Here is a 27100-nt window from a genome sequence, read left to right on the forward strand (position 1 = left end):
AACAATCAATGATATGGTACAGAAAAAAAAGTTACATATAGTAGTTAGCAAAATTAACAGTGACACTATGTGTTTGCTAATTAAAAGCTTTTTACATTCTCCAATCTCATACAAAACATTCTGCAAACATACCTTTATCTATTTTTCTTATTGATTCAAACAGAAGAAATCTCAACATCATCACTAAGGCATTGTTTTGAACTATACCTTAAAATTTAACAGAAATGAGAGTGCAGTTACTTATTACAAATGTTAGCAGGATATAGTATTTTTCCTCATTTCTCACCCACCCCCAATCATCAGAACTTTTGAACCCATGATAACAAATTTGAAATTTGTAATGGAAAATAGGGAAATATTTTAAAATGGGATAGAAACTAAAAGATATGACTAGGAATTCCAAACAATAATTTAAATGTACTGACCATAGCATAAGTTTATATTTTAAGAAGCTGTGATCATATTCATGTCATTTCTGTGACAAACAAGACACAGTAAAATAATGATACATTAGGTGAATGGATACTTAATGTGGATACATTATTAGAAAACCTAGAATTTTCTAATTTATCCCCATCTAATTTAAACCCATTTATCATATAAAACTTACACACAGGACAGGAAACCACAGTTTGGAACAAAGTCACCAAGTCAGCAAAGAAGTGAGGTAAGACTGTATACTCTCCTCTTATTCATTCAGACTATATGATGAATATATATTTACAATCTAGATGGAAAGAAGATCAGCATAGTTTTAAGACTGGAGGAAGAAATATCAATAACCTGCACTGTCTTGATGGCACTACTCTGATCGGTAAAATGCAAATGAACTGCAAGCTCTAGTAAGGAAAGTCAAAGAAATGACTTGTGAAAATCAATGGCACTAAGATTAAATATAGACCAATCTAATGAGAGCAGGCACAGTTGACAATGAAGATCCCAAACTGGTGGATAGCTTCTGCCTTTAGCATCAACCATCAACCAGCAGTCAAGTAACATGCCATAGGATACAAATTAAGGAAAAGATATTCAGATGCCAAGATGGGTTAACAAAGATCATTGCATAGGCAATGGTTTTCCTTACGACATTCTCTGAGAAGGGAAGCTGGATTTGTGAAGAAGCAAGATGGAAAGAGTATTGATGTTTTTGAATATTTGTATTGGGAAAATTCATGAGGATATCATGAATAGCCTAGAAAGCAAACATGTCTGTCACAGAACCAACCAATCCACTTTTCTCACTAAAAGCATAAAGTAACTCTGGGTGTCTTACAATGCAATAAAATATAAGAACAATTATAAATATAAAAATGATTTAAAAGTTATAACTATTTTTTTAGTTAAATTAAAATAAATTAAAGACAGAATTCAAGTGGAATGGGTGTTTTCTATGTCATTGTACCAACTCTCTCTAATCTAGATCATCTCCCTTAGGCTCCAAGCCAATCAGCAGAGCTAGGTTTACAGCCCTTCTGGAAGATCAGAAGGGTGGGAGAAGATCTCATCTCTGAGAGCAAGATGTTCCAAAGGACATGGCAGAAAAGTTTTTCCTCCTAGATGCTGCCAACCAAAATTCCTTGGCCTAAAAATCCCCTGCTGCCAGAATGAGTGGGGCAGGTCAATTCCATTGGGGCAAGACAATGCCTCATATATCCTGGACCCACGTCATAAAGACTTTTAAAGGGGATAACCAGAGGTAGGTTGCTCCCAGTTTGACCTGGATCCCAGCAGCAGTGGGAGGCATCACTCATCTGCCTGGATGCTTCCGTGCATGTGCAGAAGCGTCACAAGAACAAAAGAATGCAAGAGCAAATCGATAATAAAAAATTTGGAAATCCAACACTGGGATAACTAGTAATTTGGAGCTAGAAGCAGATTCATATCTAGTGCAGCTCATGTAATAATAGTACTGGTATTACATGTGCCATGTATTGTCCACACGTCTTGAACAAATTATAGCTTTCTAATACTCTTCAAGAGTAGTGCCATGTAGTTCCATTGGATAAAGATGAAGGAAAGAATAGAACGATTCGTAATAAGGTGAATTGTATTAATTCGAGGGATAATGGCATACCATTAGAAGATTTAGTGAGGTTGGGGACAGATCATCTTGGAGAAGGTCTATTTATGTAGTTGCTAAAAGCTGACAATGATTTGCATAATCTGCATAATCAAACCAATCTACAGTATTTTTAAATGATAAATTCATTTATCAAAGGAAACTTAAACAGATTCAGATTGGAAATCTGAGCTAACTAACGATAACTGAATGATTAATTGAAGGCATTTAATTTTTTAGGTTTAATTTTTTAGACATGCATAGTCTGCTTTTATTTTCCTGGGTATGAACATGTACTTTTATAGGCTTTTAGGATTATTTCTATCTTGGAAAATTATTGAAAGCATTTGTAAATTATATAGAATATTTTTCCAGAATGAATTCTCTGTACTTTTTCTAAGTATTTTTACTTCAAGTTTTATTTTTAATATATGAAATCCAGGGGTGGGTTCTGGCAGGTACTACTGTCTGTTTGCTCATGGCCGTTGCATGCGCATGCACAGCTCAATAAAAATTGTGCAGAAGCCAAAAACCAGATGGGGGCGCCTATGGTGCTGCTGGGAAAACTGCTTCGGGGCCGTGGCTGGAACCGGCAGCAACCCAGGCCACCAAACCACTACCGGTTCGGCTGAACCAGTCTGAACTGGTGGAAACCCACCACTGATGAAATCCCACCCGTTAAGTATCACTTGGCCTATAATACTTGTTTGTTACTATCCAAAATAGCTCCCTGTAAGGAAATCTATCATTAAAGACACCATGAGATTAAGTTCTGATGAATGGCACACTACTAGCTCAATTCCAATGCTGAAATCTGTAGGTCCTTTAATAAAAAGCAGAAAAAAATAGTACAGGCGTGCAAGAGCAGGTTTGTGTGATTTCATACACAAAAGCATGCACTAATGGGAATCATGAGTGCCAGAAAAAAATAAAGATGTCTACTTGCTCAAATTCTCATTTGACTTGCTTGAGTTATTTTTTAGACTGTTAACCATTTTATGCTGACTCTATACAATATATTGTTTTTAGATTAGTGCTCATGAAAAGGTGATGTGTTCCATGGCCTCAGGAAAAAAAAATATAGATTATGGTCCCAGTGTGAATCTAAAATATACCTCAAACTTATTTTACATTTCCTTTCAATTTCAAAATAAAATCACATCATTTTTAGTGGACTTATACTTCCTTCTAACTGGTTTAAAGCTCCAGATTCAATTTATCCTCCATAATTTATAGATATTTCACTTACTACTAACAGAATACAGAATTAGAAGTGACTTTGGACATTTTCTAGTCCAACCTCCTGCTCAAGCAGAAAACTCTAAAACAGTGATGGTGAACCTTTTAGACACTGAGTGCCGAAACTGTGTGCGCACATGCCTGAACTGAAAGGCATGTGCTGGACATGCGCACATGCGCAGCAGAGATCCGAAGACCAGTTGGCCGCCGGCGGCGGGGCATCGCAACACTGGCAGCACTGCAAGAGATAAGATATTTTTCTTTCGTGAGCTTCTGTTTTGTCGTTTGCAGGGAAACAGAATCTCACAAAAGAAACGCCATGGAGATCTGCCAGCAGAGAGGGCTCTGTGTGCCACCACTGGCAGGCGTGCCATAGGTTCGCCATCACAGTCTTACACCATTTCAGACAAATGGTCATCCAGCCAATTTCCTCGAAAGCCTCCAGTAACGGAGCACACACAACTTCTGGAGGCAAGTCATTCCACTGATTAATTGTTCCAACTCATCCTACTGTATAGCAATTCTGTACTTTTCTGCAGTTAAAAGATGCAAACTGCTGTATATGCTTACTCTCAGATTCTGATCTATAGTCAGTGAAACTTTTAATTATGCAGAGTGCAGCATGTTGAGGAGGCCTAGTCAAGGACTATTTAGCACTCATTACAAGTGACAGATCATGCCTGGAAACCTCTGAGTCAAAGCTAATAGGAAGGACAGTTACTGCTTGGTTTGCAAAAAGAACTAGATTGAGTCACAGAAAGGGTCAACTTTCCAAAATGAGATCAGGCACATCACTAAATATTCTAGATTATTTTGAGTCCCCACTTGCTGTTTCTTTTTTTTTAAAGGTATATACAATAAAATATGACTGAAATAAAAAAAAAGACTCATATGATGAAAATTAAGAATGAAATTTTAGATGAAAACAAAAAGAGCTTTAAAAATGAAGATAACTGTGGGCAAATCCTGTATCAGGTAAGAAAATATAGCCATATAAACAGGAAAAAACAACAACAATTGCATTCTATGTGTTATATGGATACATAAACAACTATGTACATCAAACAAGGCAAGGTCAATTATTATTAGCTGAAGCCAAAGGGGAAAATGCCAGTTTCCTAAACAATAATGAGGTAGACAGAGCCATGTTCACCTTCACTGCTATGAAACTGGCAAAATTCTAACCAGAACCTATACTATACTTTGTAACAAGGACAAATTCTAAAAAACATTTATCGACTTTTTGTTCATTCATAGATAATCATCAGAGGAGCCGAAACATTGAACAGTATTGATTTTATGCACTTGGCCTGGGCTCTAGTACAGAAAGCAAACCAACATTTTCAAACACCATTTAGCAACCTCATGCCATAATACACACTTTTACAACCATGGCCTAGAAACAACTCATATACACACTGATTAAACAGATAACAGTTCATCTGTGGACATTTGTCTATAAAATTATACAGCACATATTATACCCATTGCATTAGGGTATTTAACGTCTATTAGTACACTAGAAGCAAATTTTAACTATGCTGTATAAACCAAATTCTTAGAAACATTTCTTCATCATACCAATATTAAATACTGCTTTACATTTGTTAAATATGAGATTACATTTATTGGAAAGCTATTCATAAAAGTTCTTTGGAATCAAAGAGGATTTTTACTTGAGCCCAGTAAATTTTGAACAGAGAAAAAAATGTTTAGAGTCTGAGTATAAGAGCAATAAATAAGGGCATGGGATTAAATATGGGGCTTCTACTCATGACATTAAAGGGAGTATGAATAAATTTCATTTGTTTTACTAGTAAGTGTTAAGTTTATAAAAGAGGCAGGCATACATTTAGCTTCTACTGTGGTCAGCAACTTATGACTCTAAGAACATATGTCTCTCTTGACCTAATTGCATATATTTGGTGATCTAATTTCAAATGCACTTTGGAAGCAATAAATTCAGAATGCTTACACCTTTCTTTCCATTCAAGAATCATAGAATTGGAATGGACCACAGAAGAAATTCAATCCCATCTACTGCTCAGTGCAGCATCTATGACAAGTCAGCATCCAGAACTAGTGAAGGAGAATTTACTACATAATGAAGGAGCCTATTCTGATATTCAGGTAGCTTCTGTATTGAAGCTCACAGCTCATACAATCAGGAAGTTTTTAGCCTTGAGCTCCTTGTTGTTCTAACCCATTGGTTCTGGTCTTGTGGTTTGGGGCAATGTAGAGAAGTATATTCTCTCTTTAAAGACTGGTTCCCTTTGGTCATATTTTTTTATAGGATAAACTTACCCAGATACTTTAAACATTCCTGCTAGAGTTTGATTTCCGGACTCTTCACCATCTTGGTAGTCCACCTCTGAACTTGCTCCAATTTGTAATTCTCCTTTTTGGACTGTGGTGACCTGAACTGAACAATGGTACTCCAAACAGATGGATCAATTACTACCTCAGCAACTTTGGGGACAAGAGGAAAAAACAAGAGAAAGGAGTGTGGAAAGATTCAATTTTGGTTTGGGGCTACCCACCACTTGTTCCAGTTTTGCCTGCTTCAATATTGTCATGTGGTCTGAACAGATTCTTTTGAGGAAATGCACCTCTTGAAAGAAAAAGTTACAAGGGAAGTTGTTTTGGAGTTGGGTAAGACTTACATGCATCTCTTCTTTTTTAGAAACTAAGAAAGAACAACAAGATATAGTTATACCCACCTTCTTACAGCTTCTTCCTCTAAAATATCCAAACTGCACCCCACTTCTACCCTTAAAGTAGTATAAATCACACATTGCTACTAGTTGCCAAGTTTATGAAGGGTCTTAGAAAAACTCCCCAGGAGTCAAAAAAAATTCCATGGTTTTTTGGCTTCAGAAAACAGCAAGAGCATTCATTTTGTACAGCATAAAACATAGTTAATGGAGATGTAATATCTTCATAGGCTTTTGTAAAGAGGCAATCGTTAAACACAAACATCATGTAAAACAAAATGTGGCTTATCTGGTTTGGTCTAAGCTCACTGTGAGTATCTAATAATTGTTATTCAACAAGCCTTGGTTAAGAAACATGTTATGACAAAAACCTAGCATTGTGGTTTGTAAACTATTGCTGATGACTTGGCCTAGCAGATGGATCCAGCTAATGTTTTATTCAATGAGCTACAATTAAGAAAACCATGATTTATCACAATGTGTGAACTACCGTAATCCAGTATGTGGTTTGTAAAAAGGATGGGAGCAACCAGAAGTCATAGATTTAACTCATTTTCTATCTGGTAATAATGGCAAAAGAACTAAAATTCTTATCACTCTTTTTCTCCTTTATGAGTGGAATATCCTAACTTAAAATATGTGGCACAAAAAAGACTTTTGTCCCATTTGCTACTCTTACTTCACTTGCATCTGCTGATGCAATACTGTATTTTCCCCCCTAAATTTGGAGAATTTCTGTAATGGAATACTAACCAATGTGCCTAAGCCGTTATCAGAATGACAGATATTCATATTATCAAACCAATCAGAGTCTGCTGGATGAGGATGAAGAAAGCTATGAATTGAGTTATCTGGATGACATAAAACTGTAGAATGCTAAACCCACCTAACATAAAACATGCAAAAATTCAGGATAGAATGTTGGTTCATATAGTGCAAAAAATCACATATAGAGTACTGACAAGGCAGAACACAGAATAAACAAGCTTGGCAGGTTACAGACAACTATTTTTGCACTTCTAATCTGTCTTCCCATCTCCTCCATTAACAACTTTTACTCCCTGTTGGAATATAAAATTCAAAAGCTACATATGAGTCCATGTCTCTGTGATTAGTAATTAGATGAAGATCATCAGTTAGGAGCTGGGGACATAAGGGAGAATTCAATACTTGCTTCAGTCATGGTTATTAAACGCCTACAGTTTTTTATCCTCCTCCTACCATCCTTAAACTAGAAAAGGACGTATTTTCCAAACCTGGTTTCAATCTATTTCTTTTAACTGCACATAATTTCCCCAAGTTTACATCCATACTAAATTTCAAACATAACACTTAGTCCATATGATTTGTTTTATTTTGGTTCAGTACAAACCCAGTCACTGTGATTGATTGATTTATTAAATTATAGTTAAACGAACATTGGTTTACTGTGTTGTGTGACTTTTGGGAGGAAGAGAAAGAACAATATTTTTCAACACAAGGAGTCATGCAGTACTTGGGCAGGTTCAACATTCCTCAGATATTATTTCCATATTACTTACTATCTTATTGCTTCCTATAGAAATGAATATGTTTTTAATGTCCGAGGCTACATTTACATCTATTGGTCTGACTCCTCAAATATATGTAAGGTATACTTTATTTAAATTGTTCTAAGAATATATTGAAAATCATTCAGATATAAAACAGCAAACCTATATTTCACACTTTATTTGCATAGCCTTCTTCTAACTCTTTTCTAGCCATTTTGGAGTACTATTGCAACTAGTTTTACTGGATAATTACTCTGAGAAGGGAACTGGGACAAGTTAAATGGCCAATTTACTCAATCTCAAAGGCCAAGTGACATTGCTACAAATAGTCAGTCATATAGGTTATGTCTTTTTTTACCCTTTGATTAGAAATGGAGAGAAGCCTACATTTCTGGTGGATTGTATCTGGCATTCATGTTTGACCTCTCTGTTAAAGATAATGAAATGTGGTGAAGGTATGTAAGAAAATAACACTGAAATATTGGCGTAACACTGGAAAAGAGGACGGTCAGGAGAATGCTGGGAATTGAAGCATTTTATACATTTAAACTCTGTGAAATCCATCTGCCCACCAAGATTTAACATGGCCACTGACTCTAGCATTTTATTGTATGAGCAGCATTATAAATCTTTGAGTCATTTATTATTGTTGAACTATTGCAGAAATTTCATTTTTGGCATCTATAGGTGAAATAGAAAAAAAATACCTTGAAATCTTATTATTTACAGTCAGTATTAACACTACTTTGCTAAACTGACTATCTAGCATTATGACAGTTTCTTATATTCCTATTATTATTGTTGTTGTTGTTGTTGTTGTTGTTATTATTATTATAATACAATTGTATCACAGTGTCCAGTTGTTTCGCCAGATTTGGCACTGGTTACTAGTCGGGCTCCACCCAAGGGCCTAGGACGTCGTAACGTATTTTCGTAATATGCGTGCAGATCCAAGCAGTGCGGCTTTTTGCATTTGACTGATGGTGATGTTGTCAATTTTTAATTGTTTTAAATGTAATTCCAGTGCTTTTGGAATAGCACCCAGTGTGCCAATTACCACTGGAATTACCACTGCTGGTTTGTGCCATAGTCGTTGAATTTCAATTTTTAAGTCCTGGTATTTTGCGATTTTTTCATGTTCCTTCTCGGCGATCCTGCTATCACCTGGTATTGCGATGTCTATGATTGTAACCTTATTTTTCTCAACCAGTGTAATAATAATAATATTATTATTATTATTATTATTATTATTATTATTATTATTATTATTGCATGGTTAATCTTCGGTGAGATTCACAGCCTTTGGGGCTGGTTGGTAGCTCAACAGCTCGAGTCCTAACCAAGAACCTAGGAACTGTTAAGGTAACATTGAAGGATATAAACTGTTCCAAGTAAGGTGGTTTTTTGTAGAATCAGAATGTTCAAGTCTGATAAATTTAAAATTTCCAAATAGCAAGGTAGCCCTTTGGGTATTGCTCCAAGGGCTCCAATTACAATTGGGACAACAAACAATTTCTTTTTCCACAGTCGCTCAACTTCAATTTGCAAGTCCCGGTACTTTGTGATTTTTTCTTGCTGTTTATCTTCAATTCGTGCATCTCCAGGTATTGCAATGTCAATGAACCATACTTTTTTCTTTTCAACTATTGTTATATCAGGTGTGTTGTGGGCCAAGTGCCTGTCAGTCTGGATTCTGAAGTCCCACAAGATCTTGACTTTCTCATTTTCTAAAACCTTCTGAACCTGATGGTCCCAGTGGTTTTTGCTGTACTCAAATCCAAACTTTTGGCACAATTTCCAGCGAATGATCTTAGCAACGCGGTCATGGCGTTGTAGGTAGTCAGTTTGTGAAATTTTGCTGCACCCACTGATCAAGTGGTCGACTGTCTCGTCTTTCTCATTACAGAGGCGACATTTGCTGTTGGTGGTAACGTTGAATTTTTGCCTTCATGCAGTTTGTGGCTAAGGCTTGTTCTTGAGCTGCCAAAATAAAGCCTTCTGTTTCTTTTTTCAGTGCTCCTGATCTTAACCAGTTCCAAGTTACTTTTGGTCAGCTTTGCCTTCAATACTTTTCAAGTATTGGCTATGCATAGCTTTGTTTTTCCAATTTTCAGCTCACTTCTCAATTACCTCCTTCTTATATTCAGCTTTTGACTTAGGTGTCTTTAAAGGCCTCCTTTATTTACTTCCTTAATCATTGGTTCTTCACTTTTCTGGATGTAATCATTCAAGCTGGGTTGTTGTTGTTGTTATTATTAGTCATTAATCTTTGGTGAGATTCACAGCCTTTGGGGCTGGTTGGTACCTCAACCGCTCGAGTCCTAACCAAGGGCCTAGGAACTGTTAAGGTAATGTCAGAGGATATAAGCTGTTCCAAGTAGGGTGGTTTGTTTATTATTATTATTGTTGTTGTTGTTGTTGTTATTATTATTATTATTATTATTATTATTATTATTTACTTTATTCATTAAACATGAAACTCAGCCAACTGAACATTCAAAAATGCATTACAAATACCAGTGACTGGTGCTAATGGTTGATACGGTTTGCTGCCAGCGTCCTAAGTTGTTGTTGTTATTATTGTTATTGTTGTTGTTGTTGTTATTATTATTATTATTATTTCCATTTTAAATTTAGAAAGAAAAATCTAATTATATAACTTGTGACTGAACTGAGATTACAACTTGTGTAAATCCCAGCACTCCATTCACAGGATCAACCTGATTGTGATTACTTCCCATCTCTCAAATTTTATTGCCTCATCTTACCAAAACATAAAAATAATTTTGTACATCCATGAGAAACAATACACACAAATAACTTGAATCTTCAAAAGATTATTAGGTTTTATGAATAATTACAATGAATGAAATTTAATAGATTTTCCATCCATCTGCATATATTTCTATCTCAATCAGCATTTGTAGCATCTATTTTATTAACTTTAAAGACATGTTCAATAATATCTTTTTTTCTGAGGTGATGAGCTAACTCAACCATGTGCATTTTTAAAAAAATATATACAAAAGCTTTTATACTATTAACAAATAAAATCTGATTATTATTATACTTTTATGTATTTACACCATTAATTTTAGAGATGTGTTCTAGTGTCACCTTTCTGTAAACAAAATATACTCTTTCCTCAAACTGACAACAAAACTGCACATAATCCTTTCATTAAAATTACAAAATAAGCTGTAGCAAACACAAAAATATTTTTTTCCACAGACATGCAACATTGCTATATCATTATATGGTATCTTCCTAAAATTAGTGCCTTACATTTCAATCGGCACTGAAAAATACTGTTAATATTGCATCAGAGAATAAAAACAATATTTTACACCTAAGCATTAATAGACATGAAGGGTTTTTTCATCAGAATAAACTAGGTTTGAAGTACATGCAAACCTGGAGAATATCCACAAAAATAGCATAATTTATATATTACAAACGCACATTGTTCTTTGTCAACATACAAAATAGTTATAGGAATTAAAGAAAATAAAGTATTTACATACCGACTTGGAGTGATGAATCTGGCTTTTTCTTCCATATCAGAGGAAACAAATAGTCTGAAAACACCCCCTCCCGCAATTAGCAATGCTCATCAATCTCTCCCCACCTACAAAAATATTAATTATCTTCTTGTATCTCAAGTGCTCAGTCTCCTGCTCCTGGATTACATGCATATTAATAACATGGGACACTTCTTGGCAGCCCTGCAGAACAGTTGGGGGAGGGTGGAACCCATTTAGCTACTCATTTCTCACCACGTGTCTCTTCTAAAGATTGTTAGACTAATTCCTGATCCATACTATTTGACAATTTTCTGTGCAATAAACTAGAAATAGTGCTGAGGAGTCCTACTCCCCATAGCATAACATATATTTGGCAACCATACTAACTACTGATTGCCCATGAAGGTCTTAGGCCTACAAAGTCCTTTTATCCTAAGAAGGGGAAACTGGGGCAGCCTCTAAAACTCCAAACTATGGATAAGAAATAAAAGATAATGCTACCTGTCCGGTCTCCCCCACCCCCACTGCACCATCTCCACCCTTTGCACGATAAAGAAAGAACTATTTTGCAGTAGTAGTTTTTAACAGGTTTCAGAGGTAAAGCAGGGAGAGAAGGAAATAAAGTATCCAATGCTTGGGTTAGTGAGAAGCTCAGAATCTCTTCATAGGGAGAGATTCCAGGAGAAACAGATAGATAAACCAAAGTACACATTAAAGAGTGATATTGCGAGGAGAAAGACATGTGGACAAAAGAAAAAAGCATCTCCCAATAAAGCCTTACACCTCCTGGGAACAGAAAAGGGATGCATTCAGCAACAGAGCTGACAGTATCAGTTAAATAAATCTGGTTGAAAGGAGAGAGAAAAAAGAGCCTTGGCAGAAACAGGTTGATGAGGGAGGAAATGAACCCAGAAGTGATACCGATGTGAGAAATGGATGATATGGACATGCAGGGGTTGAACAGGAATGCTTGGGGTGGAGGATGTGCTAGTGGGACTTCATGCAGAGGCAAGATCAAGCATGCAGGACAGTCTTAGCTATTGCCCTTTCTCAAGTGTAAGTAATTACTGCGGCCTAAGTATTGGTACTGAACAGTTTCTCCCCCTCCCCCATAGAAAGGATATGGCCATTCGGTGATCTTTTTGGCGTATTTCCTCACCACGTTGTCTTCGCTGAAGAGGAAGAGGGAGCGGTTGAGAGTCAGACAGTTCTGCCGAACAGGAATGGGGTTGTAGAGTGCCATGGTACGGGCTCGCTGGGCCATCGACTGTTTATATATCCTCTGGGCCCCTGGGGGACCACCTTGCCGAACGCCCCCAGCACCCCGGCCACCTCCGCCGCCTGCTGTTCCAGCACCAGCTGCCCCTGAACCTCCTGCCCCATAGCGGGCTGGCACCTCATCTCCAAACCGAGCCATCCTGCAAAGAGCAAAGGGCCGGGGGTTATGCTGCTGAGGATGTTGCTGGAGAGAAGAAGCTCATCGCATCCCATCGGCTGCCGTCGATGCTGCTGGGGAGCTTGCAGCAGAGGGAGGGGGCACTCAGGCAGGAGCACAGCCAAGGAAAGCAGCAGAGGTCCTGGACATGGTCACTCGCACCTCCCTATGTAGGATGGAAATGGTGTACAAATTCTCTCCACCTCTACCTAAATGACTGCAACTGGGGAGGGGGGGGACACACCCCAAGAAAAAGAAAAAAATAACTCCAAATAGTAGATTGCAGTTAACAGGGAAAAATGCAGCAAACTGCTCCTAAAACAAATTGCAATGAAAAAGATTCAATGCACCATCAATTAAAAATATTTCCATTAAAAAAAGACATTGCTTTTGGGAGGTGAAAAGAGGGGGGGGGGGATGACAAATTAAATTAGTGACAACAGTACCTCTATCCTACCAAGGAAGGAAAAATACAATTAAAGAAAATGAATGCACCAATTCCTCACTCCTACTTCTATATTCAAAGCCCGAAGGGAAATAAATTGAAATAAAAATAAAAAGACACCATCAAAATTAGCCTCACATAGACTCAGTACTTCAGTTCAATTTAATGAGAAAAATGCAGGCTTCCTTTATACTGAGCAGATTGGCAAATATCTGTGCTCACAAAAAAGGCAAAAAAAGATATAAAATATTTCTGTCAGATTTACGATATCACTGTACTTGCCTTTCCATCTCACAAAACAATGCACTGTAAAAAAACAATAATTGTTCAAAAAAAGAAAGGCAAAAATAACTTACAAATATGCACACCAAAACAAAAATCAAAACAAAACAAAAATCCCAAAACCAAAATAAAAGCACCCCCCCACCCCAAGGTTTGTTTTCACTTTAGCTCCATCCTGCTATCTTCAGCACTGTCCAAGATCTGAAGGTGAAAAGGGTTTGGGCTCCCTTTAAGCTGCTGAAGCTGTAGGATATTCCTCCCCCCTTGCTATCCAGCGGTCTCTGCTTTCTCTTTTCTTCACCCGGTGTGACTGCGTGTATAATTTTCTCTGTGTGTCAGTTTTGCTTCATCTTGGAGCTGAATGCAGCAAAGAAATCCTGTAAAATCCAAAAAATGAAAGAGACAAGAGAAGTAGTTTCCATCCACCATCTACTCATAAGGATTCCCTGGTTGCTGCAATGTCTAGTATTTTTTTTTCTGCCTGTATTCTTCTTCTCCTTCTTCCTCTTCCTCCTCCTCCTCTTCCTCCTCCTCCTCCTCCTCCTCGATAAGCTAAAATAAGACTGGTGCTACGGAGGCAGGCAGGCAAGCAGGCAGGCAGGCAGAGAAATGAAAAAAAAAAGGAAAGGTCTGATTCACTGGCAGGTTCAGCTCTAATGTGCAGCAGTGGATCGATTTAATGCAAGCACAGAGCATCCCAAAGCCTCAGCCAGGCTTGGCACATGATGGCCTGGAACCAATAGCAGGGGCTATAGCCAAACCAAACCCATCTCAATTTATACAAGGAGAGAAACACACACACACACACACACACACACACACACACACACACACACACACATGAACAGCCTGCATACAAATGATATTTCTCGACAATCTATACCATAGCATATTAGATTGATGTCAGCTCAATTTTTCTATTGGAATGTAGATACCTGAATACTGCATGTACCCCTTTCCCCAAAGATAGGCTTGTTTTATATTTTAAAAGGTCAAAATGGGATTGTCTTGATTTATACCAGATTTGTGTAGTTATTGTTTATGCACGTTTGTAAGGCAAATAAAGTTAGCAAGAGGAGAGAGAGGAGAATGCTACAATTGTAGTGTTCCAGGACAATATTGGAGACTATACAAGCTGTGATCTGTTGGGTCATCATTTCAGAAATATTTGCCTACTTAAACTGAGAAGAGAATGACCACAGGCAGGCAAAACAGCGGTGGGAATAGGAGACACCTCTGACTTCCTGCTAGCTTCCCCACTGATATTTCTTGGAGGAACTTGGCAGGGAACACTGCAAATGACAACCACATGACTGCAGCTACACTGAAGCAGCCACAACTTTGCCAAATTACAATCCCACAGGAGTAATGGTCCTGGAATTTTGATGCATTCTTTAAGTAAACCCATTTGAGGTAAGTTGATTAAAAAATTGTTGCCCTATGATGCATCATTTTGCTCGATTGAAGGTTACAAACAGATGAACATTGAGAGTTTTAGTCGTGTGTGTGTGTGTATTCATACACACATACACACAATATGCTAATAGAGCGACAATCTGCAAGCTAGTATAATTTTTAGGAGTCTAAATATCCTTACAAAAGTGAATGTACACCAAAAAAAGATGGGCACCTCCTAAGGCGAAAGCATGGGAATATATATTGATTATACGTGCAACAGATTTCATAAACTGTAGTGGACAAAAAGTGAGATGCCCAAGCAAATAACCGACATGACCACCACCATCAGCAGCAGTATCAGCAGCATCTAAGTGTTTTCCCCACAGATGCAGAGTCCACTTTTCAGGTCAACAAGAGCTATTTTGCATAATCAAATGCAACATCCAGGTCCAGCTGGGCATTTTTCATGTCCACATTTATTGTATCTTGCCATCTTTGCTTCGGCCTTCCACACGGGTGCTTGCCATCTAAATTAAATTGGAAGTGATGTAGATAACGGTGTAGGGTGCTGCTCATAGAACACATCTATACCACTGTAGGCATTTCTGCCCAATTTTCTTTGATAGTGGCACAGTGTCCATTTGCTTCTGAACTGTGTTATTGCTGATATAGTCAAGGAGAGAAACACCTAATGACCAATGAGGCATGCGCATCTGCATGGTGTGTAAAGTGTGCTCAATACTTTTGATGACTGGCCAGCACTCAGCACTATATAGAGCTGCTGGGCACACCATTGTTTTACACATCTTCGATTTTAGATGGACGCACCAGTCATCTCCCACTGTAACCATACTTGGTTCACTCTTGCATGCACTTCGTCTTTCATGCTGACATTACTTTCTAGACAGAGATGTGGCAATCAATTTATTAAAATTGGTGTTCCATCATCTTTTATACCAAAATAAAAATACAAATTAATTCTACCTGCTAGATTCTGAGTCCGGTTCTCTGTGTGTATAAATCATCATCATCATCATCACTATTGTGGACTCCATGTTTGATTATACCCGAAATGATCTTACTAAATTACATTACACGGGTAGCAAATGAATAAATTCAGCAAATCTGAATTCATAAACACGTTGCCTTAAATATCAGGGTATCATCTATATGTCATCACAAGTTTTCCTTCACAGATATGTGATATTAAGAAAAAAGCCTATGGAGTTGAACCACAGCACTCATATAACTCAATACTTGGCCTTAGTTTTCACAGGGAATAATTTAATGGTGTTTATTCAATAGATAGTTCCATTATTACCTTTAACATGTAGCTATTTTTTAAGCAGTCTGCTCAATGCCTGCTTTCACCACTCTCTTACTAATTTATTACATCAATATGTTTCATCATATGATTTGGTCTTCTATAGCACATTTTTCTGGTAGCTACAACAGCACAATCCTGTTATAGCATGGCAAAGACATCACCCAGAATTTTTATATCAGTAGTCCCATAAGAAAAAGATTTTAATTAAAATATCATCAAGGAAGGTTTTTGTAGAAATGCTGAGCATCCTTATTACTGTATACAGTGATGGGGCCACCAGATTTTCTGACTGCATAAAGCTGAGCAAAGCGAGATCTACAGTGTTAAAGTGCTGTCTGCCATGTGTTGTGGACTGTGACAGAATCAAAGGTACTAGGTATCACAATTGTAATTATGTCTCAAACCACACCCCCTCTCACTGTCCCCTCTCCCTCTTTCTTCCTTCTCCATCTCCATTTATCATATTGAGGAAGCAACAAAATAGACAAGGTGTCTTGACAAGAAAAACCAAGTAAAGAGGAAGGAAAGATGGAAGGAAGGGAGAGAGGAAGGGATTCCAGTATACCAAACTAGCCAAAGAAACCTTATGGGCAGTGAGTATACGATAAGGATTCTGAGCTTCTTTTTACAACCCATCTTTATAGGGTTGTAGAATTTATAGGGTAAGTAGAATTCACACTGCAAAATCCCTGATCATAGATAAAAATATGATCAAAAGATCAATGCCAGTTAATTTCTAGAGCAATGCCTTTGAAACTATTGAAGAACCCAAAACCAGAATGGCATATCTCAGAGAGGGTGATAGCCAACCAGATTTTTTTTTAATCAGGTCCATATTTCATCCACTACCAAATTTTGGAAAGACCAGCCCTTATAAACATACCTGGCTTCTATCATCAATTTCTCCAGGCCACAATCACCTTACAAACTTTATTGCTGGCAAAGCAAAATGTTAGTTGTTAACACCATGCTTATTTACAAGAATGTTCTGGGCAATAACGTTATTCCTTATACCAGGGCTGTCAAATTCGTGGTCTGCGGGCCAAATGTGTCACGTGCAGGCCACGCCCACACCTGGTTTAGTGAAGGGGGAAAAGTCATGATGTCTCACGTGACACTGTCATGACGATGTGAGTTTGACACCCCTTGCCTTATACCGTAGATGAAATTGTAACATTTTACAAAAGGGTAGATTATCTTGGGAAAGTAGAATAGTAATATATTCCATTTTTCTTTTATACCCTAGCTCAGTGATGGCAAACCTTCTTTGGTTCACGTGCCAAAAGTGGGGGGAGCGCAGAGGGGTCATGCACAGGCGTGCCACACCCATAATGCTTCATGCACGACTCCAGTGCACATGTGAGCATGACTAGCGCTCCTCCTCATTTTTGGCATGCTTTTTTCGCTCTCCCCAGGCTCCAGAGGCTTTATAAAAGCCTGGGGAAGGCAAAAAGAGCCTTCCCCCCACTGGAGGCTCTCTGGAGGCTTCAGGAGCTTTCCTGAAGCCCCCAGAGTGTGAAAAACCAGCCCTATGGGCAAACTGGAAGTTCGGGAACGGAAGTCCAGTTTGCTCGTAGAGCCGGTTTTAGCCCTCCGGAGCCTTCAGGGGCCTTCAAGAGGCTTCCCTGAAGGCTCCAGAGGGCAAAAAACAACCCTATGAGCAAACCAGAAGTCACTTCCTAGTTGCTTGAAGGACTGGAGGGCGTTTGCTCAGTGTCGTTCCCAAACTTCCGGTTTGCCCATAGGCTGGTTTTTCACGCTCCAGAGGTTTCAGGGAAGCTCCTGAAGCCTCCGGAGGGCAAAAAATGGCCTCAAAAGAAGGTCAGCTGGCCAGCACGCACATGCACGCTAGCCAGCTGACAGGGCAAGCCTCACGTGCCCTGACTAATGGCTCTGCGTGCCACCTGTGGCACACATGCCATAGGTTCGGCATCACAGCCCAAGCTTCTTTTGGGATGTACTCCAGAAGACTAAAAGTTTACTTCATTCTCAATCATACTGTTGCAATTCTCAGTTGTACCTTTTCTATAAACTTCACACTATCTCACACTATAGCCATAGCTTTTCCACAAGTCCAATTAAAACAATACCATATTCTGCTTTCACAACTAACTTACACTGTATTAAGATGCCTTCTTATTTCAATAATCCATGTAGCACTGATCAGTATTACCAGAATTACCAGAGTTATGGCCTTCATTGCCATCCCCCACCTACTGCTTTATCACACTACAACAAAGCTAATTGTCTCCCATGCATAAATCAGCTCGAAATGAAATGGCCTAAAGAAACCTTTTTCCATATTTCAACCTCTTCATTTTTGGCAGTGGTGATGAATTAATATTCTCTGTTTGGATCATATTTACTAGATTCCTTGATGGGTGAATTCCTATTTTTAATAGGAGGAGAAAAAAGAAAAGAAGGGAAGGAAGGGAGAAAAAAAGAGGGGGAGTAGAAAGAAACTCCATTTTTTTCTCTATTTAATCAGTGAACTTGTTAAAATTTAAAGTTTTTCATCTTCTATGGTTAACTTGTACAAAATGGCCATGGAGGAGAGCAATTAGTAGCCAGAAGAGATGGGCTGTTCCTGCCACAGGGCAGTGTAACTAATTGAAGTAGAACTGTTTTTCACTACTATGAAACTCCAACAGGTGAACCAGGCAATATTGTTTAAGAGGCACAAGACAGAAAATACTACTTTTGATAAAGAGCAGAAAAACATAAATGGAAGTTGACTTCCTGATAGAATCTGTGCGGGGTAGAGGAGGCCAATATGTACTTGTGTCTTTAATGTAGTTAATGTCCATACATTCCAGATGGCTTTTGGTTACCTATATAGAGTTAGAGTTAGATACTGTAGCAGAACACCAGGCTGAGCCCGAGAGTGAGATCAAATGCATCATCAGTTTGGAGTACTTATGCCTCCATAAGAAACATACGTCCAGCCACCACCACCCCGCCGTGATGGCTGTTGACTCCTACCTGGAGCCAATTCCCCTGGACCATTAGTAGTTCAGATTCTTGCATATACTGTGGGTAGCATGAAAAAAATTGTAGTACTTTTGAACTCTGTCCTGGTTCCTGATTTCTTGCATCTGACAGATACCCTAGTTTGAGTTTGATAATTTTAAAATGCTGGGTAGAATGCCATAGAGAAGCTAAGTGGAGAGTGAGGTTTCTAGTTTTCCCAGCAGCATCTAAGTACAGTAGTCTAAAATCTTCTTGCAGTCAGAGGAGTCTGAGAAATTGAAATAGAGAGCTATTTGCTTCAGGGGATCTATTTCTATAGAAACAAGTAAATATGAATACCCAATAAATTGTGCTAGGTTTTTGATTACTGTTTTCAGATTTGTACTAAATGTCATTTTTTAAATCACTTTGAATGAACAAGGTATGGAATTGGGTATTTAATTTCAACCTTCATTCAGAATTAAATCTACGTCCGTGAAAATACTGTATAATATGCTTTCATACTTTTTGGGAATTACAAGGTTTTGAACTTTCTTTTGATGATCTATAATATTTGGGCAGAAAATTCTTCATTTGTAGCAGATTAGTACCATATTGTAATCTGAACAGCATATTGTATTTTCTTCTGAAATTTTTTCTATTTAACTGATTTTCGAGTTACCATATTACCATAATCTGGGCATCTCTATAATTGCCTTTTTCATACAGAATGTCTACATGTTAATACTTAGAATTACAGTGTGGTTATTTTTAATAATAAGGTTGTAAAAGGTTATGCAGATCAAAAGGCTCTTGGGAGAAAAGATTTAGGACCTCTAGACTTTTATCCTGTGAATCTCACCATCTGTTGCTACTGCTGTATAGTCTCAAAATGCATTCCACTGACAAACAGAAAACTCAAATGTATTGTAAATTGTTTTACCTATTATGTTACCCTTTCACTTTTGCTTCATCTGACACTTTTAATAAACATAACAGAATAACAGAGTTGGAAGGGACCTTAGAGGTCTTCTAGTTTAACCCCTGCCTAGGCAGGAAGGCCTACACCACTTCAGACAAATGGTTATCCAATATCTTCTTAAAAACTTCCAGTGGAGGCAAATTGTTCCACTGATTAATTGTTCTGTCAGGAAATTTCTCCTTAGTTCTTAGTTGCTTTTCTTCTTTATTAGTTTCCACCCATTGCTTCTTGTCCTACCTTCAGGTCCTTTGGAGAATAGTTTGATTCTCTCTTCTTTGTGGCAGTCCCTGAGATACTGGAACACTGCTATCATATTTCCCCTAGTCCTTCTTTCTATTAAACTAGACATACCCAGTTCCTGCAACCGTTCTTCATATGTTTTAGTCTCCAGTCCCATAATTATCTTTGTTGCTCTTCTCTGCACTCTTTCTAGAGTCTCCACATCTTTTTTTACATCGTGGCAACCAAAACTGAATGCAGTATTCCAAGTATGTCCTTACCAAAGCATTATAAAGTGGTATTAACACTTCACGTGATCTTGATTCTATCCCTCTCTTTATGCAGCCTATAACTGTGTTGACAACTGCTGCACACTGCTGGTTCATATTTAAATGGTTGTCCACTAGGACTCCAAGATCTCTCTCAGAGTTACTACTATTGAGCAAGGTACCACATGTACCATGCCTGTGCATTTTGTTTTTCTTACCTAAATGTAGAACCTTACTTTTTAAATTCTTACTTTAAAAATACATAATTTATCACTTGTTGAGATTAAAAATATGTGAAAAATCTGGCTAAAATCTGGCTGAGGGTCTTCCTTTCCTTTATCTTTGGCTTAATTAATGTAAGGAAAAACTGAGTAAGACCAGCAAATATAAGTTTACATAAAGACAACACAACTTCAAAAAAACAAAAACAAAACACCAGCATTTCACCTTCCCACTTTGATAAGCTAGAATGCTATGATTACATTGCATTGAGAATGACATTATATAGAATTTCTTTTTTTTTTAAACAGGGAAGAAACAAAAGATGACATTTTTTAAAAAAATACCCAAGGCAATTAAAGGCAATGGACTTTCTGATTTTTTCTTTAAGATGTTCACTTCTCATCCATGAAGCTTCTTCAGTTTGAAGAAGAAGAAAAAACAACTTTGGGATAACCATTACCTGGGTGACTGAGAACCTCCATAGATGTTGTCATAAAAATTTCCCTGTATAAAAAAAAAGGGAAACCACAAGCAACTACAGGCAATAAATATTACTTTAAGATCAGAGGTTTATTGTTTCATGAACAATTTTGAACATGAATAGCAAACATAGCATTATTTAGATTAGCAACTTATTACAATAAGCTTCCACTAGCATAGCTGAATCCAGCAAGGATTAGCTACGGCCAGTGGTGGGTTTCAAAATTTTTTGGAACCTCTTCTGTAGGTGTGGCCTGCTTTGTGGCTGTGGCTTGCCAGCCATGTAACTGGGTGGGAGTGGCTTGTCGGCCATGTAACCGGGCGGGAGTGGCTTGCCGACCATATGACTGGGTGGGAGTGGCTTTGCAGTCATGTGACCGGATGGCAGTGGCTTGGCAATCATGTGACCGGTGGGAGTGGCCAAGCCAATGTCACTGAATTCTTTGCCCCAATGGATGATCTACAAAAAGATATAAAAAAGGAAATTTATTATTTTGTGTATTTACTACTTAAATAAGATTAGAATAAGTATACAAAACAATAAAAAGGCTACTTACAGAAGGAAGATGACTGTCCTTGCCAGTCTTCAATATCACTGATTCCAATGAATGGCCTGCACAAAGAAGAGACACAGAAATGAACTCTTTCATTGCATGCACTGCATTAGGATGAAACCAGCATACAAAATAATAGAAAAGGAAGATTACTGTCCTTTTGTGTGTTGAAGTCACCCACTGACCACCTTGCTCCAATGAATGGCCTGCACAAAGAGATACAGAAAGCAAAACTTTAATTGCTTGCACTACTATATTAAGGATGAAACAAGCACACAAAGCAATAAAACAGCTACTTTACATAGGAAAGATGACTGTCCTAGCCGTCATACTCTGTTGCCTCTTCATCCTGTTAAATAATATGAACTGCATAAGAAATAAAACAATATTGTGGTTGTAAGCTGAGGACCACACTACAGGTAATAGAAGGGACCTCTGTTTTCACCCAACAATGTACAGTCTTTTCAGGAAGGATGTCCCCCAACAAACAGGAAAGATAAATTTTCATCTAAGAAGTTAGATCAAGAATGAATGTCATAGGTAGATTCACAGAGCAATACAGATTTCTTTTTCTGAAATTTATTCCTCAGTTCAAAAAACAGAAATATATGAATTAGGTTCAGTACTTAGGACAGACCAAGTAGCTATTGAAGAGTTAGTGGTGTCATAGTTAGAAGCAATGGTAAAGCAAGATATGGATTTAAAACCAGTAATATTTGGTTGGGTATTTCAAAGGGAATACAATACATATTTAATTTTACACATGTTAACAGCTGCTGGAATTGTTTTGCACAACAGTGGAAAAACAAAGATATGAAAATGAATAAATATTAGAATGTGCGGGAATGAATAAATTGACAATTAAAATCAAGAAGGCTTTGAATACTTTTTCACGTGAGATTTGTTTTATCAATTGCTAACTAACAGAAATAGAAATTAGAAATCTAAAAGTATGAAAGAAAACACCAATTATGTAAGGAAAGGTCCTAAAATGTATAAGAAAATATTATTAGTACTTGATCATTATTAATGTGTAGATAACTGCAGGACATTGCACACCTACACACACAAACTATGACAGTGCCAGAAAAACACCAAAAAATAACAATTTCCCCCCAAAAGACTGCAGACGAAACCAGTTTTTTTCCCTAACCCTAAGGACAGGTAAGACAAAGCCATTGGAATAAAAACCATCAAGGCATTGTGGGAAATTATAAAGGACAGTGCCAGGAAGCTCACAGAACCAGCAACCACCTCACAATTACCTAAACAACCAGGTATCATACAGAAACACACAAAATCTGGCAAAGCTACCTTGCACCAACCTGGCCTGCCCATAGAAAAGCAGCCACTTTGAGATACATAAACCATGCACCAACCTGCACACCTAAAAGCAACATATTGCATCACAAATAAAACATTTGCAAAAAGGAATAACATTTTTTGTAATAAACATATTCTATAAACAATAAATAAATAAAATTTCCGTAAAATATTTTTAAAAAAGATATTCTATAAATAATTAAAAAATCCTTAAAAACCATTTAAAAATATTCCATACACAATAATTTAAAATAAAACCAGTTAAAAGTATTCCACACACAATAATTTAAAATAAACCATTTTAAAAAATTCTATACTCAATACTTTTAAATAAAATGATTTTTTTAAAAATTATACACAATAAATAAAATATTCTTTAAAAAACATTAAAAGCATTAAAGAAAAAAAAAACGGGTCACTTACCAGCAGGCAGAATAAGCAGCTCTCCAATGCGATGGATGCAGCAGGGAGCAGGCAGGTGACGAGGAAGCAGGTAAGCTGGACTGAAGGGACAAGGGACAACTGGGTAAGATAGGCCCACCACCTGAAGGCCTTCCCTCACAAAAGCCGCGAGCTGGCGTATGCTAGCCTCCCCCCCCCCCACACTTAGTTGCTTACCTGAGGGAAGCAGCAAGCTGCTGGAAGGCAAAGTGAAGCAAAGTGAGGACCTGGTCAGCAAGCACGATGTGACAGCTGCTCGAGATTTTGGCCTTTGGCGCCATGCTTTTAAACAGGTGTTAGAGGCCGACGGGTCGACTCCAGCCTGCTCACTGATTGGCTGGACTCCAGTGAGCGACGGGCTGGCCTAGTTTAGAGTTGACGGGCGGGGGAGTGAGCGAGCTGCGACAGAACGGGTGAGGTGAGCGAGTGACAGGGCCGGGGCAGGCATTCCGGAACTTACTTCCGGGTCCATGGGTGGAACCTCTTCTAACCAGTATGGTAGATTTGATGAACCTCTTCTACCGAACCGGTTAGAACCAGCAGGAACCCACCTCTGCCCTGAACTCTTCCAAAAACATTCTTTTTATACTTTTCTGCACATTTCACAACTTACTTCCTTGTTCTGTTTTACTGACTGTCACTGATTGTCACTCTCTGCAAACACCGGTGTACATTTGAAGTTCTCAGATACTTGTTACTTTCAGTTCCTCATTTCCCACCATCTCATTCTTCCTGCTCTAAATATATCCATATCAAGTAAAACTTTGCAGAAAATGCAGACCAAAATCAGTTTCCAATGAATATTTTCTCCCCTCACAATGTCCAAAGAAAAGAGTTACCTTAGAAGCAAGCAATGAATGTCACATTTGGAGAATATACAGTGAGATCTGAAAGAGATGTGCTGTAAAAAAAAATCAAGCCTGCATACATATTGAAGTACCCATTATGCTCCTGTCTTTTGGACAGGCATCATATAAAACATGTATAAAGAATAGTAAACAGTAAATAATAAATGATAGAAAATAAAAATAAATCTAGTTTGTACTATTATATCTCTCTATATTTTTCAATTCATAGAAACCTATCTGTGCTCTACTACATCCATAATGATTCATATATTGTATTTTGCTTCTTTAAATTCTCACATCTCTCTTTTTTCAAGATCTCATTAATCCCATCCAATCACAAATTTCTCAGTTTTCCCATTTCTCCAAAGCCATTAACTCTCCCCCAATTTATTTTGCAATTTAAATGTAGTTCATCCTCTCTCTATAAACTTGTATTCCACTGATATTTGGTCAGCAACAGTTCATTCTTAACCATGCTATTCTTATTTGGTGGCAGGTTTAGCATGGCTAAAATGAACAAGTCAGCACTACCTTTTTAGAATAGGTTGTGGCATATTGATTTATTTCCAGGCTAAGTTTTGTTGGCAAATTTAAAATGGTCGAAGCAGTGAATGTTGGGTGAAACTGAGACAGGACTCATCAAAGTGTTCAAATACACCACTTGGGGAAGAGGAATACTGATGGGCCCCAGCAGGATAAGAACATGTATCTGGATTCTAAGGATTCCAAGGCCATAGTGAAAAAGGATGGAAGATCAGAAAAAATATACATTTTTGCCTACCAGAGAATTTGGTCATTTATTGCCTCTTCAGCTTGAGAATGGATAGAACAATACAAATTAATTATATGAACTGTTTTTAGATATAGAGGTGTAAATAGGAGTAGGACCTATGTATGTAATGAACATGCATATTTTAGGCACAGAGAAATTGTGCAAAGAATCCCTTATTTGGAGTGCTCTGGGGAACATACAGTACATAAGTCAATCAGTTCCTGAAGTCATGCTTATGCATTCCTAGTGCAGTCAGACATGTTCTTGATTCATATATGCATGCTATCCATCACAATGTCAGCTATCCCACAATCCACTACTTTTGACATGAACTTTCTTACATGGTGTTGCAAGGCTGAGGGAAAACCTTCTCTCCTAGAGAACTTTTTATCTTTGCTTATGGATAACCACTTGTAGTTCCTGCTGTCCACCACTTATGCATTGGGGGATTATTTCAATAATGTCATCTCTTGGTTGTATAGTATAAAGGCAGCCCATCCTTGATGTTGTAAGAGATAAAACAATCTCACAGGAGAGAAACAAAATAAACTTTATTTTAAATTAAAATAAAATATAGAAGCTTCTTTTAAATGTTGAATACTAAAATACAAATATTAAGTACTGATAAAGATAAGATACCGAACTGTTAAAATCATAACATCTGAATTGTAAGTTGCTCAGAGCTATTGACTGAGATGGGCAGCTGTTGAAATTAAATAAGGAAGCAAGACCTGGTAAATGCATTAAAAAGGCACTGGCTTAATACAAATAAATAGATCAATGTAGAAGATTTAGATCACAAAGAGAAAAAACAAAATAGTCTTTATTGTCATTGTACAAAATAAATACAACAAAATTGGTTTATATGTTATAAATGTTATAAACCATAAAAAGATTCTAATGAAAAATAAATCTTTATAGCCTAAATGTGGACTGAGAGTGAAATTTAACAACTCAATTTCTTGCACAGGGAGATAACAAAAAAAGGTCTTAGCATAACAGAGAAAATAGAGGTTGGAACCAATGGTGGGATACAACCGGTACGCTCCAGTAGCAATAGCAATAGCAGTTAGACTTATATACCGCTTCATAGGGCTTTCAGCCCTCTCTAAGCGGTTTACAGAGTCAGCATATCGCCCCCACAGTCTGGGTCCTCATTTCACCCACCTCGGAAGGATGGAAGGCTGAGTCAACCTTGAGCCGGTGAGATTTGAACAGCCGAACTGCAGAACTGCAGTCAGCTGAAGTAGCCTGCAGTGCTGCATTTAACCACTGCGCCACCTCGGCATACTGATGCCTGCTGGGAGCACAAGGTAATGTTCCAGTATGGTGCTCTGGAAGGCCCGCCCACCCACACACCTTACCTGTATTTGAGCTGTTCGGGCTTTTCCACGCATGCGCACGGAGTGTATGGTGCCTGCGCAACGCTCCACTGAGCAGCTGGAGCATCACAGAGGCGTCGCGGAGCATTGTGGGTGGTAAGTACACATGCGTGCGCTGCACATGTTCATGTGGTGGACACCTGGCCCCGTTGCACCTTACCAGTTGCAATGGGATCCGGAACCCACCAATGGTTGGAAATTGTAAATTCCTGGAAATTTGCATTTATCACTTTTTACTGTACAGAAATACATTTTCCAATGCAAATACCACTCTACTTCAATTTCTTGTATTTGTCCAACTTCAGTAAGATTCAAGTCTAGTTGTTCCTACATGTCTTGCCATCAAACCTCTCTTTAGTATAATCTTAATTAGATACCTCCACTAAAAATCATCGAAATGAATACAAGTGAAAAATGGAAACAATAGAATAAAACTTTGGGAATGGAGGATTTATTGTAACAATGTACAACAAAAAGGTTCTTCACACCTCCCATGGACTCTGCCTACACCTCCCCAAAGGGAAATCCTGTCAGGGAAACCCTGTTCTATGGTAATCAGAACCTGCTGAAAAAGATGGAAATCTCATTCTTCACCTAGCCTTGGGCTTCTACCCTGTCTTTTAAGAAGATTAAAGCTTTTATCCAGCAAAGGGAGAATTTGGGGTAGCTGACATTGTGTATGTGACAGGAATCGTATTCACTCA

General features: G+C 37.9%; 1 protein-coding gene and 1 long non-coding RNA gene across 2 annotated transcripts in view; both read right to left on the reverse strand.

The window, feature by feature from the left end:
• The window catches only part of CACNA1A (calcium voltage-gated channel subunit alpha1 A), a 256745-nt gene extending 242991 nt beyond the window's left edge, over positions 1-13754 (reverse strand). Inside the window, exon 1 of the mRNA XM_087709710.1 lies at positions 12193-13754. Within this exon, the coding sequence (XP_087565836.1) occupies positions 12193-12485 (293 nt within the window). The 5' untranslated portion in view covers positions 12486-13754. The remainder of the gene's footprint in view (positions 1-12192) is intronic.
• A 7337-nt stretch (positions 13755-21091) lies between these two features.
• Positions 21092-27100, reverse strand: part of LOC106542401 (uncharacterized) — a 73263-nt gene continuing 67254 nt past the window's right edge. The window contains exons 4-5 of the long non-coding RNA XR_015695978.1: positions 21634-21836; positions 21092-21536 (exon numbers count right to left, since the gene is read on the reverse strand). This is a non-coding gene — a long non-coding RNA (uncharacterized LOC106542401). The remainder of the gene's footprint in view (positions 21537-21633; positions 21837-27100) is intronic.

Source organism: Thamnophis sirtalis, unplaced genomic scaffold (genome assembly GCF_051295495.1).
Source record: "Thamnophis sirtalis isolate CommonGarterSnake01/CBP01778 unplaced genomic scaffold, rThaSir2_p1.2 scaffold_3, whole genome shotgun sequence".
NCBI lineage: Eukaryota > Metazoa > Chordata > Lepidosauria > Squamata > Natricidae > Thamnophis > Thamnophis sirtalis.